The sequence below is a fragment of the Dermacentor variabilis genome, unplaced genomic scaffold (assembly GCF_050947875.1).
Source record: "Dermacentor variabilis isolate Ectoservices unplaced genomic scaffold, ASM5094787v1 scaffold_12, whole genome shotgun sequence".
NCBI classification, from domain to species: Eukaryota; Metazoa; Arthropoda; class Arachnida; order Ixodida; family Ixodidae; genus Dermacentor; species Dermacentor variabilis.
The window spans coordinates 49,485,759-49,499,935 of NW_027460280.1; the positions used below are offsets into that span (position 1 = coordinate 49,485,759).

At 46.4% G+C, this 14,177-nt stretch overlaps 1 protein-coding gene across 1 annotated transcript in view; it reads right to left on the bottom strand.

Annotated features, from left to right (window-relative positions):
• LOC142566044 (1-phosphatidylinositol 4,5-bisphosphate phosphodiesterase epsilon-1-like) overlaps window positions 1–14,177 on the bottom strand; it is a 305,298-nt gene that overhangs the window by 74,431 nt on the left and 216,690 nt on the right. The window contains exons 13-14 of the mRNA XM_075676754.1: window positions 13,606–13,755; window positions 12,030–12,312 (exon numbers count right to left, since the gene is read on the bottom strand). Coding sequence (XP_075532869.1) covers window positions 12,030–12,312; window positions 13,606–13,755 — 433 coding nt within the window. The remainder of the gene's footprint in view (window positions 1–12,029; window positions 12,313–13,605; window positions 13,756–14,177) is intronic.

Here is a 14,177-nt window from a genome sequence, read left to right on the forward strand (position 1 = left end):
ACTTGATTCATGGTGGTGCCTGCATTCGACTGTTCGTTGATGACTGCGTTGTTTATAAGGAAATCAGTAATCCAAATGATCATGCAATATTACAAGATAACCTACAGGCCATTGAAGACTGGTGTATTCGATGTGACATGGGATTAAATACAGAAAAAAGTGTACTTTTGCGTGTTACGAGAAAGACAACACCTAGGACGTTTACGTAGTCAATTAACCAGCGTAACTTACATGAAGTAGATAAATGCAAGTACCTCGGTATCATTAAAAAAAATCTTGCCTAGTAATCACATATGTCGGCTATTTGTACTTCAGCGCTACGAAAATTATCATTTCTCAAAAGGAAACTTAAAAGTGCACCTCCTAACTTTAAACTTGTAGCATATAGTACGTGCTTTAGGGCCACGTTCGAATATGCCTCCATTGTATGGGACCGCTCCCCCCTCCCCCCAAAAAAAAAGTGATATTCGAGAGCTAGAGCGTGCGAAAAGAAAAGCATTGAGCTTCATTTTCAACAAGTACAAACTGACTGACTCACCCTCCTTACTTGCGCAGCAACATAACGTCCCATCTTTACAATCCCGTAGAAAAGTCAATAGGCTAGTTTTTCTTCATAACTATCTTGCAGAATACATAAAAGTAAATATACCAAAATTGCGTGCGTCCCTACTCAACTACGAAAACTAGACACACCCATAGCAGGACACTTGCTCCAATTTTCGCAAGGTCGAATTCATATATATACAGCTTTTTTCCTAAAACAGTGTCGGACTGGAATGCTCTACCCCCTACTCTTCTTTATTCAAGTGATATTGTACGTGGTTTAGAACGCCTGTATTATGATTGTAATTAGTGTCCAATGGCTTGCATTATCTATCTTTGTTGTTTTCTCTTCCTGTCTGACTGCTACTTGCTTGTTATGATTCTGTTTATTACTTGTACGCATGGACCACACGGTGGTCTGCAGTATTCATAAATAAATAAATAAATAAATAAACCAGATGTGTTTCGTTCTAATTATGTTATAACCAGCTAGTCTGCTCCGATGTTTAATGTGAAATGGGCACAATAATTTGTTTGATAACGAAGTGCGTAAAAACGGTTCCAGCTAAAGGTAACCCTTTGTCCTTGTTGTCGAGGTTTTAACGTAAGAAAAAAAAAAGCGCTGGTTTGTATTTTCCATACATGCACTGAAGCAAGCTTTCTGTAATGAGATACGCACATCGGCTTAGATAAATGTGGTTTCGTAAAGCGCAACATAGAGGAACGACAACACCGTTTCCGAAAGAAGAGAAACAGATCATAAAGAAAAGAAAAAAAAAAGCTGTGTCTGCCGCTAGCTAATGCACAGCACGACGTCACGAATAAATTATGCACAGTGTGCGGACCTTGACATTCAGCTCGATGTCTGTGGACGCAGCATCGCTGATTAAATAGACGCACACGAAGGACGGGATGGAGCCCAAGCGTGATGCACGGTATGTGCAATCGCGCCGCCACGATGACAGGCGTAAACATGTCGCGGCCGCCCACCTGCAGGCGCACGACGTCCCCGGAAGTGCATACAGCGCGCGCGGTGCGCCTAAAGTGGCGGTTATTTTTACGGTGCCCGTAAACACATTTCGACGCGCCGTCCAATGGGAGATTTAAACTTCCCACGCACGCACGCCCGACGCATTACTTGCGTGTTGATCGTCTGCGATCTGAGGCTAGTTCAGCAGAGCAGAATGTCGGACAAAGTTCTTGTTGGAAGCGCGTTCTAACATAAGCTATTACCAGTTCCAGAGAGAGAGAGATAGATACATTGGATGCGTTCAGTTGACATCGAACAGTGCTATTCATATTGATCCCGGACGCCGATTCTGTGAGCAAGCATTCCTGTGAATGCCACATATTGCAGCAGCGAATGCAACATGTCCACAGCGTATTTATGTTGGGCTGCGTGCTTCGGAAAACGCACTGAAGGGGCCTCTCCGCTCAGTAGCGATGTACCCACAGGGAGCTTGTTCGCGCACAGAAATATTTTCACTCACTTGACGTACCAGGTAAATATGCCTAGAGGCATATTAGGCAATTTTAGAGACTTGCGAAATGTTCTTCACTTCTCAGTAATTGCGTGAAATTGATCACATCCCGCAACAGCCTGAAGCTATACCACGCTTGAACTACAATTTAACGCGGGATGGCTGTTATATATAGCAGTTAGTTTTCTGCACCCCACTAACGAGAGTATTCCTGTTCGACACGCTCAGTCGTTTTAAAAAACAGCGCTCTTCAATGGAATGAACCGAGTGCTCAAGTCTCGTCTATAGAGGTATGCTGAATTTTTTGCGCTCCTGGCCTGTCTGCGAAATTACGGAGTCTGTTCGATTTCATTAAAACGTCTTTCTGGGCATGTTGGTGCGTACTTGATTTGACAGATGTAACAGCGCTAACACAGGCAACCACAAAGGAACAAATTGGAACAAAGGAACAGAGGTGCATACTTGATTTCTTTGTGGTTGCATTTGTTAGCGCTGTTACATTTGTCAAATCTGTTCGAGCTGAAATGTACTATATTACGTGTCGCAAGTATAAAGGCCTGTTGCAAAGATAGAAAAGTCGACGCTGAGTCACGTTTAGTGGGTCTCCTCATTGTGTTTGAAACGTCCAGGGGGCAGAGGACGAGAATCTTTATTCTCGTCGGCTCCGGGGCATTCCTGATGCAATATGACTAGACCGTTCACCGTCAGCCACGACACTCGTCGAAGGAACTGTACTATGCAGAAGACACGAAAGCTGGACGAGTTGGTGAACATACATCGTAAAACTTGTTTTACCTTCGCTCTTTGTGCGCGCTAGTTCTACCACGTCCATATACTATGTTTTACAAGCGCTGTACAACAGATTTGACAGCGCCTATCGATACCCGCCGCGGTGGCTTAGTGTCTATGCCGTTGAGCCGCAGAGTTCGAGGTAGCGGGTCTGATCCGGGTCGCGGCGGCTGCATTCCGCGCGATGGAGCCGTGGAATATTAAAGCTCTCGTGCACCGTGCTCTGGGTGCACGTTAAAGAAGCCCAGGTGGTTACAAATAATCGTGAATCTCCCAATAAGGCGTGCCTCCTAATCAGATCTTAAAATCCCAGAATTTATTAAAAATGAATCATTAAGATCTCTTGGCTAATTTGTGCCGTTACGTTCATATATGTCACTGTGTGTCACCGTGTAAAAAAAGAAAAAAAAGTTGACGGTCACTTTAGCGTACGCTAAAGAGGATAAAAGTCGAATGCGTGCGGGCTCACGAGACATTCATTAAATTACTTAACGTTCTCATTCGAATGTGTTGTCACTTCATATTGCTTGTTTTCTCCCACCAAAGGAAATGAGTTCGAGTGTTTTAATGGAACTCGATCCCAATTAACTGCACCTACATTAACTGCGCTTTCATTATCTTCGCCTTAATTAACACCAAAAGTCGTGGGTTCGACTCCTACCATAGGTCGTGGGTGGTACCATCAGTTTTGATGTCATTGAATTTTGGTGCCATAAAGGAGGACTGTAAATTTTTCGACCCATGAGGCACTTAAGGCTTCCGCCTCAATAACTTATTCAAGACGAGCGAATGAACGAAATAGAGGCGGTGACCTCCTTCCAAGGTTGCGAGGCGAGTTCAAGAAATGACGTTATGCTCTTATGCTTATTGGAGACGGAAGTAAACTGCACCATGTCTAAATCAGTGCAATAAGGACTCAGTCCAAACAAAGCGATATCTTTACGGGCGGTAAGTGATGCACGATCGTCATGTGCGCGCTTAAAGGCTACCTGCAACGCCCATGTCCACCTTTTCCTGCATTTTTATGGTCTGACGACGCGCGCTATCCCGTCATCGAATATGAAAAAAGCCATCCAGTCGCGGCCGGGCATGTTCGAATGGTTGGGCGGAGCACGCTCATCGGCTGATCGACACACACACACACACACACACACACACACACACACACACACACACACACACACACAAAGGAAAGCAAAACGTGAATCTCAGTTGCTCATATGGTTGGCCGAGTAATCGACAGCGCTGCAGGTGCTGCAGCGGGCTCGAACGAGGGCGTCCCCAGCGATGAAAGGAGAGGGATGGTGGTGGCAAAGCAAGAGAAGAACCAAATCGGCGAGAGGCACTGTATAGGCCATTGAAAGGTGCAACGAAGTCAGAAAGTGCAACGCAGGTGCCAAAGTGTATGCCCTTTTCCCCCAGCAAAATATGTGTTTCGCAATATAGTAAAAACCAGCATCGAGATGGTAAAAAGCCGGAACATACTCACAAATAGAATACGACCAAACTCTGAACCCAACTGCGCACTTTTGAGAAGGTTGCATTTGTTTTCTCTCCCTCTCGCTCTCTTTTTTGTGTACGTGTAATGCTCCGGTTTTCTTTTTTTTTCTCTTTCTTTCTTCCTATGTTTCCTTCTTTTTTTTTTTCTTTTTCATGAGCAAAGTGTTGCTACACGATCAGAAATTTCGCTTTCCCAAGCACAAATTCCGTTTTCCACCTGGTGGCAGGTTCACTGAACTCCTCAGACATGCCATTATAGCGCAGCGTGGCCCGGGAGAAGCTTTCAGGAAAATAAGTCCTTTACCTAAGCAAAGCCTGTTCTTAATGAAAAAAAAAATCAAGCGCAATATAGGCAGACGTGCGCTCCGCCGCCTTAATCTCCCGCGTGCTAAAATTAAAGCGGAACGAGCCCACCTTGCTCGAGGTTCATCTTACGCAACATTCCAGGGAATATTGCGCAAGATTCTTGCAAAGCTCGCTCGAGATTCACCTGCAATCCAATTTTGCTTTATGAAAGTCAGTGAGAAGCGACTGTCCCACAATGAGAACAACGAGGAGAAGAAAGAGGAAAGGCACACATACACAAGCAACGAAGAAAGAAATAGTAAAAAAAGAAAAAGAAAGAGAAAGTGAAAAAGGAGGCGCTTTGGCACAACGCAGCAAGACTGGTCAGCGCCTTCACCGCGGGGCCAAATCACCTCCTCGTTGTTCAGCGTTCGTTAATTCGTTATTGCCGTGACGACGCAAGCACGCAAGATGGCTATCCCGAGGGGAAAATAAGGACACCGCTGTTTTGCCGGCAGACTCGCCTTATTCCTTATTATAACTGTAAGCGCAGCCAAAGAACGTCACTGGCAGCGCGAGGTACGACACACATGCATTAAAGGATTACTCGTCGTTCTCCCTTTTTATACTTGTCCTTCAGTTTCTTTTTGTTAACTCCCCAAAGCGACATCTGCACTAAGATGGCACTGAAGGCATTGCCTGCCAGGCCGCTACACTCTCCTGAGCTCCCGACGTTTTGTACCAATCACATTTCGCTCGGCCTTTGGACATTATTTTCTCTTTCTCTCGTGGCCTTTACGTCAAGCAAACTTTCGGCGGCACGCCATATTTGGCTGTTGTGCGTTGGGTTCGCAAACGAACATGCTGCAGTGATGTTCATCTTGGAAAACATAAGCACTCCACACAAAATACCTAGGCGTGCATGTGTCGGGAGCAGGAGCTGACTTCCCAGCGCTGCGGAAGCTGGCGCCGGCTATGTGGGGGTCGCATGCACAAGGCAATTTGTAGGTAAGCGCGGTTTGTGATTTGTCAGCGCCCGTGAGCTGGACGGTCAGCGTACCTCACCTCAAGATAGCCTAAACGCCGGCCAATCTCGGTCAGCTATTCCGTGCGACTAGCTCTGCTAGTCTAGAATCAAACATGTAAAGCCGAGCTGTATGGTGACTAATGGACTACGCATCACGGGTAACCATGCTCTAAATCAGACGGGATGAAAGAAAAAAAAAATCACAGGACAAATTGGCTGGCGCGAGCCATGACATTCATAACACATGCGTGCTGTCAACGAGAGTGTGTTACGAGCTCTGGCGAACAGACTTACTGTTACGCCGACCATACCAAGCAACAGACAGTGAAGCACAGGGGAAGTTAATTGTTATTTTCGTTTGAGATCCAGAAATGGTTAAATAAAGGCAAATGAAAGTGAACTAAAAGACAACCTGCCGCCGGTGGGAGCCGAACCAATACATCTTCCGCGTTACACGTGCCCCTCTTTACCAATTAGGCTACCACGGCGGCCATCCTCTCGTCCACTTCCTTGGGTATACTTTTGCATGTGTAGAAAATTAACCCTGGGAGTGTCAGCCAGCGCCGCTCACGGCCAACGGGGCCCCGGACGTGGAACGGCCCTTTAACCGCAGGCGTCACGTCGTATGTGGGTTCGGCTCTCACCCGTGGCAAGTTATCTTTTCGTTGAATTTCATTCGCCTTTATTTAGTTACTTCTGGATTTCCCCTAAAACTAGCAGTGAACTTCCCCAATGCTTTCCCTGACTTCATTGTGTTCCTTGGTGTGGTCGTGACCAACACAAAAATTTAGTCTCCTGGACCCCCTTGTTCTTCTAACCCGTTTCATCGCGAGCGTTGCAGGCTCGCAATGCCTAATGCTCCCTAAATGTACCGGTGTGACGACTACCAAATGCTTCGTCTCAAGCGAGGTCGGCAGCTCGTGGCTTCCTTTCGCGCGGAAACTGGAGACTTCCTCTCGAAACTTTCGAAATGCAATGAATCAACTCGACAGGTCTCTGCGATCGTCTACGGGATCGCTGTGCATCCACGCGTGATGCGCCTCAGCTATAGTGTCCTCCCTCCTTTCTCTCTTTCCATTCATTCACCTCCTTCCCTCAGCGCAGAGTAGCAAACCAGACTTGCCACGTGTGGTTAACGGCCCCGCCTTTCCATCTACGCCTTCACTCACTCAGCAGCAGCCGAGTCATACGAAGAATACAAAGCCGCAACTGTCCTGTGAGACTACCAGGTTATTAATGCTGCTTCATTCGCAGATTATACAGCAAACAGCGTAAAGGCGCGAGGAAAGAAGAGAGGAGGGACCGACGACGCGGCATTTAGCCCGGCATTCCCGTTTTTGAGCTTATACACGTTTGCAGTGTTCCCTGTACGTTGTTCAAACACTAACTAACCAGGCTTAATACCATATTACTCTGTTCGTAGTTTGTTAGCATTCGTTAATAAATTCAAACGAAAACGCAACGTAGTTGCCACCAAGCTATCCACATTTCCAGTAAGCTGACTGTTCCTAAGCTACACCTCGTAAAAAGCATAAGCGCACTGTCGCAACAGCTTAACTCCGATGTCGTTATCTCACGATAATTATGTAGCTCCTCAAATGGCTCGTTTAATACTGACTTCTATATTTCCTATTTGAAGATCATAAGCTTGTGCAACATGCAACGTGAATATTACATGCTAATGGGTGAAAGGATTAGAAGGCCACGGGTTTGTCAAGCTATTTCCCCCAAAGTTTTCGAGTAATCACCTTGATATTTCTAGGGTAGAGCTGTCCTGAACTGGTTATTTGCTTTTTGCGTTTGTAGCTGAGAGATTTCTTCGTATACCTTCCTTTTTTGTCCTCTAGAAACGTTCGATCGTGTCACGAAGAGCATAACTATGCTCATAGCAAACTTTGTTGATAGTGTAGTTGTATATATATATATATATATATATATATATATATATATATATATATATATATATATATATATATATAGACACACTGCTTGTGTCTATACCTGCTTTGTGTCTATGTATATATAGACACAAAGCAGGCCTAACAAAACGGTTAACGTTTCGCGTTTAGTCTACGCTGTGCTGGTGAAAGTCAAGTCAACATATCCCACGTAATATTAGCTGGCGGTTAACTAGCGTATTGGATATCGTCTTGTTGTAGATTAAATAGCCATAGCAGAGGCTTTGACTAATCATGGGAGCCCATCGTGAGAGACCTTCGTGAACTCGAAGAGCCAATAATAAACGGCATTCACGCCCATCAGCGCTTCGTATAAGGACTCGCACCAGATAGTCGTAGACGAAAGTAGTGTTGTATGGATAAGCGCAAAACGCTTTTAGAAAAAAAAAAGAAGGTTTTGCATATTCGGCCAAGGACTTAGGAATCCATAGCCGAATTTACAAATCTTTTCACTCGTCTATGAGCTGTCGGTCATGGGGTGGCCTCATTCGCTGTCACTATTGGCTAATCCTTGTTCTTAAGAACAGATGTAGCGTAAGAACTGATTTGTGTATACGGCCTCAGGCTTGCAAATGCCCTTCGTATGTGAGAACGGGCACCATACGACCCCGAAATCAAACGATACCATAACGGAGCCGATGGCTACTCGAAGCGCAAGAGCGCTTCGAATTTACCGCGCCTCCGCCATCGTAGCGATGCCTTTCTGATAATATAATCGCCTTCGTTTGAGATCGTCAATAAAGAAGCGCTCTCGAGTACGAAGAAGGGTGTTTTAATGCGAAAGCAGTATATCTTACACGAGGCAGAAAAGCCGGCGTTTTGTCCGCATCGAGTGGTACCAAAAATCAGTGCGACATCAGCAGTGTCTCGTATGACGCCAATAGTAATATATACGATAGTAAATGGTATAGCAACGTTAATTAGTAGTAACTATGGGTAATAAACGTAAATTAGATTGACTTAAAGTTAATTAAAGAGTGAAGAAGTTAGAGTAAGGAGATTTAAGGTAAAGTGAATGAAGGTGAATTAAAGTGAATTAGGGTGGACTAAGGTTGCTACAAATTAGATCAGGGTGGATTAAGGTGGATTAAGGTTCGTACAAATTAGAGCAAGGTGGATTCGACGCCAGGTGTCGCTGCACGCCATGTTCAGCAACCTGCGCCAGGATTAAGACACATCTAGCAGAGATTCACACGGCTTTCGGATGCAGGAGCGCTTAGAAAGTATGAGCGGCTGCCAGTCGTGACAGCGGGCAAGAAGAGAGCGGAGGCGGGCGGCCAGCTAGTAAAGCTGTTCTCAAAAAAGAGAAGCTCACGTTTTGACATCACGTTGCGACACCGAGCGTATCTTCAACACGGTGTCAAATGACAAAGAAGTCCGTACCGACGAAAAAACGAAAGCATTTGCACATTCGGCCTCTGTTACACATGATTGGCCATTGTGAAGGTAGTGCATGGCCTTCGCTAAGCCAGTCGGTTATGACTGCCAACGACACAGTAGCCAAGGCGCCGTCCTGCGAGGAATCGAGCAGATGCAACGCAGGTTTTTAGAATGCAGGGCCGAGTTCATCACCTTTTTTTTTTATCATGAGTGAGAGGTGATAGGCATTGGAGGGTCCTTTCGCTTTCCCGCGGCTCCCTAGCGTCATTGATATATAAGGTGTCCCCGCGAACGCTAGCCAAGCTGTTCAACGAAAAAAAAAAGAAGAAAGAAACACGGTACACGGTATAGGATCTTCAGATCTAGGGTGCTCGGTCGTTAAATCTCTGACAACAAAACACCGTAGGTCTTATATTCGCACCTCGCACCGTGTCCTTTAAATAATGTTTTTCGCTGAACTGCTTGGTTAACGTTAGCTGGGACACATGGTACAATCGCCGATTGCACAAACAGTGGTGGTCGTGATGATGTTGCTACAGGCGGGGTTAGCTTGGCAAACCTAGTCGACAAATGCTGCGCACGAGCGCCTCTTTCTATGCCAAATATGTCATCACGTGTCTATAAGTCCTGTGTGGGAGAAATGTGAGAAGAATGCGTGACACTTCCTTGCAAGCTCTTCGTACGCCTTCGCAAATTGTGGTACTGGCCACTGGTTTCTGGTTCCATGCTCTCTCTAAAGCTGACCTAAGAACCCGTAATTGACAGGTTAATACAGTAGCATTAATCGCACTCCCATCCATTCCATGGCTGAGTTCGAAGTCTGCCAGAGGCGCCTACGATCCTAGGCCCACTTACTTCTTTGAGTAATTAAAATCATAAACGGGCCAAGGAGGATAGTTGAGTGTTCAGTTTCCTAATACTGGCGCCGAAATTTTTCATCGCGTGATCGATGCGACGTTTATCAGTATTATCGAGCGTGCTTCTCTACGGAACCGTCTATTTTTGCAACGAGATTCACTTGCAATTGTTCGCGAAAGTAGGGGGTGTGCTCGGTTATCTTCCCTTCTTTTACGTCATTTGTACCAAATGACGTGCAAACATATACGTCATGCAATTGACAGCCGATACTTAGGGCCTTCTTCGAGTATGGGAAGGCCCTATCGCTTCTTCAGCTTGGCAAACACTTTCTGTCTTTTTTTGTTTTCCTTTGAGGTTCCGCTATCGACGCGATTGTGTTTCTGGCATCAGTTCATAGGATTCCCAGTTTGTTACTGCTTTACTGCGCAAATCGACGAATGAAAGAGAGAGAAAAAAAGAGAAATTCAGTCGGCAATAAGCAAGTTATAAATCTGAAAGTATACATTTCCATCAGCTAAATACTTCATCCCGCCGGATTTTCTCCGAATATGACACTTTTGTTTTGCTAGGCGTTTAATGGAAGAACTTAAGCAGAAAAAAATAAAAGAAATGGCGGAAAAACTGCGCAGAAGCGATCACGAGACATTTCGGCAACAGATCATTCACGACGGTGGACTCAACGATCAACGTAGTAATCACTCATGGATGAGTTAATTAACTAACATTTAACTATACCCGCCGTGGTTGCTCAGTGGCTATGGTGTTAGGCTGCTGAGCACGAGGTCGTGGGATCGAATCCCGGCCACGGCGGCCGCATTTCGATGGGGACGAAATGCGAAAACACCCGTGTGCTTAGATTTAGGTGCACGTTAAAGAACCCCAGGTGGTCAAAATTTCCGGAGTCCTCCACTACGGCGTGCCTCGTAATCAGAAAGTGGTTTTGCCACGTAAAACCCCATATTTTTTTTACATTTAACTATGTAACCGGCAGCCTTAGTGACTATATTGTAACTGCGAAATCGAAGCCAGGTAGTACGCAAAGCATGTTCATTTTCTATAAATACTGCGTACAAACCTGTTCCGAGAAATAAGTGTTTCAAATGCGTTGTGATAATGCATGCTGCTGCTGTTACCATTTACCGTACAGAATTTTTTTGCAATTTGGAAAAATCGTTAACTGCTATACAGCAAACTGTTTCGTCGCACATTTTCGCCGCGCAGGTAATCAACTTGGCAAAATGTGAGTACTGCATCGGCGCTGATACGCGCTTATCAGGTGCTGACAAAACGCTTCCTTTAGCATCTTTGCACAGTGCAGTAGCTGTACCCCTTTGTTGAACGCATGAAAAGCGGTCTCGAAAAAAATTTAACGCTTCTGAACTTCGTCCTTGTATGCCTCTTCCCTGGCTTCAGCGTACCCAAAGGTGCGCTGAATAGCTCACTGCTTGTTTTACTATGCATGATCACTCACAAGCCATTCAGACAATGAGTTGTAAGTGTGCTTTGCATATGAAAGTAAAAAAAAAAGATAGATAGAATGGTCTTAAGAAGTAGAGAAGACCAAGAGAACGTCACGTTACACCTAATATTTAGACCAGTAGCAAGACTCGCTGGCACGGGGTATAGAAAGTTGGTTTAATTGGATCCCGGTCATGTTGAGCACGAAAGCTCAAATTACTAGACAAAATAAAGAACAGGACTGCCATAAACTCACGAGTGGCTTGCTTAATACTAAGAAAGTCATCGCATTTGTAGATGTCACAACCAAGCTGAAAAAAAGAATCAACACAATCTGCAGCAAACATCTAACCAAGTAAATTCGTGAGCTACAACAGATCGTGCGTCGACAGAAAGTGAGTACTTATAAAGGCATTGTAACGTGCATAAATTAAATGACTTTCGCAATGAACAAGTGCCGTGATTGAGCTTCCTTCGTGTCAGCCATCGATCTTGCCTCCATCCTGTACTTGGCGCTTCTTGTAACACCATATTTTTCTTACGGCGAAAGGAAACGGTTGTTGACGATGGCCCCGAACCCTACTCCAGCACAGCGCCCCTGTGTCCCGCGCACCAGAGCCCTCCTTCTCCGGTTTGCCCGGAGCGGTCAAAATAACAGAGTCAACACGCGCTTTCAAGTGGAATGATCTGCCAGTGCCACGAGGAAGGAAGGGGAAGGTTAGGGATAAAAATGCTCCCAGCTGGGCTGACCTTTGTCGAGCTCTTCACGCGTGGTGATGAGATGCTCATCCAGGAAGCGTGCGTCCAGGTCCTGCATGATCTCCCAGAGCACCGAGCTGATGGAGCGCAGCGACTGGGCCGCCACGAAGGACCACTTGGTGCCACGAAACTCGAGCACCAGTCGGTCGTGCGAGCGACCTCCGCCGGCACGCCACTGCTGCAGCTCGCTCGTGTGCTGCGACTTCGCCAGCACCAGCGTCTTGCTGTCCAGCAGAACCACGTGCTCGATGCCGATGCCCAGGACGCGGTGCGCCTGCGTAGCCGCGCGCGCGCGCTGTTCAGCAGCCGCCGCCGCAGTCAGCGACGGCGCGTGAAAGGAGAAGCGATAATTAGACGCGGATGAAAGGCTCCTCGACACGTCATTAGCGAAGCCACCAAGGTCGTCGGTACGCGCCCCCAGTACAACACCGCACGTGACCTCCCGCGTCTTGAGGCGCGGTCATGCGCGCTCCCGCACAGCCGCACCTGAAGGGTGGCGGCGGTATGCCTTTCCCCGAGTGAGGCGGAAAAAAACAAACAAAAGGTGCCTCTTCATCGATAGCTACTCGGGATAAGGGGCGTCGGCACGGGATCTTGGCACTGGCGCGACGCCCAGTGGAAAAGTGAAAAGTGGCGACGCGAAAACTGCACTGTGCTGCGACGCAATCGTGGCTCACTTGGGGTCCTGAGAAACCTCCTCGCTCACGAGAGGATGGCGATGGCGTCTTGCAGAGTGGCGTCGCCTACTGAGATCGCGCTGCAGGTGTCGAAATGATGTTTGTTCCGAAATACTGTGCCCTCTTATGTGTGAGGACTACCCACTTTTATACTCATTGATTCAGTGTCGCCGCGCAGGATTAACGGTGCGGAGTTGAAGTATAACGGCTACTATCTCCGCTGCCTCGGTGTCCCTGATAAGACGCTGCTTTTAGCAATCGACATGTGTAATCAAGCGTGAGCAGCTATTGCCCGTAAATGTACTACTGTGAGGTTCATTTACTAAGCACGTCAGTATTCACTGACATGCACGGCAGAGAAGTAAAAGGATGGCTTCATTGAGAATACTTTAGTCTAGTATGTTCGCGCATAACTACACGGTCAAGCGTGAACGGGCGTTAGCCGGGTGTCCCACAGGAAAAGGGAAAAAAGAAAGAACATTTTTCGTCTTGCTAATGCCAGAAGCGAAGTCTTTCATAAGTTCGCACAGTAGCTTTGATTTCAATTACTTTTGGTGCGAAAGTTACACCTGCGTTATGAGGCGCACCTCACGGATACCTACGGGTTTATTTCGGTCACAAGAGGTTCCGAAAAGCGCGAAAATTTTAGTACGTAGGCGTTCTCTATACTGCACAGTACCTCTAGTTTTGGAGCAGTATTCTCTAAACGTGAGTCTCCCCGAAGGCGTGATAGATTTTATTAACAACACAAGTGCATTGAAACGTACGACTCTACTATATATAGTTTGTGATTATATAGAGCATCCACATCGCGAAATGTGTACCGCACTGTTCACGCTACAATGCAGTCTGCACAGGCGTACACGGGACGAAGGCGGTGCTGCACTCACCCGCTTCTTTGTCTTGCCTCGGAGCAGCTCTTTCACTTGGAACACATGGCAGCCGTATGAGGGCAGCCGCTTGCATGTTTGGATGTACAGTTTCTTGAGGTGGATTTCGCTTTCGTACAGCGGTGAGTGAAACAGTTTGCGCTTCTGTTCCTGCGTTAATAGCAAGACGACAACACGCAGGCTTCAGCGATCGAAAAATCCGCGCACAGATCACGAAGCAGACACGCGACATTGCAGTGTAGGCGAAACCTTTTGAGCGACGCTCATAACATTAGAGAGAGAAAGAAAAAAAAAACAGAGAAAGAAAAAAAAATCAATCGCCCGACGGTGTTGTGAAACGATACAACAAGCCGAGAACGATGATAAAAGGATCAGGTTAGATTACTTGTCGTGTCGTCATGTCCGTGCTGAGCCCTCGTTTCGTCTATTTATTTTACTCAATTTTATTCACTCTCAACGGTGAAACTAACGGCATGATATTTGTGCGGTTACAAAAGCTGTCGGAAGGGTCGGAAGGTCGGGAGCTACCGCCGATACTGCAAGAGGCTCCCGCAAACGGGTTCACTGTGCAC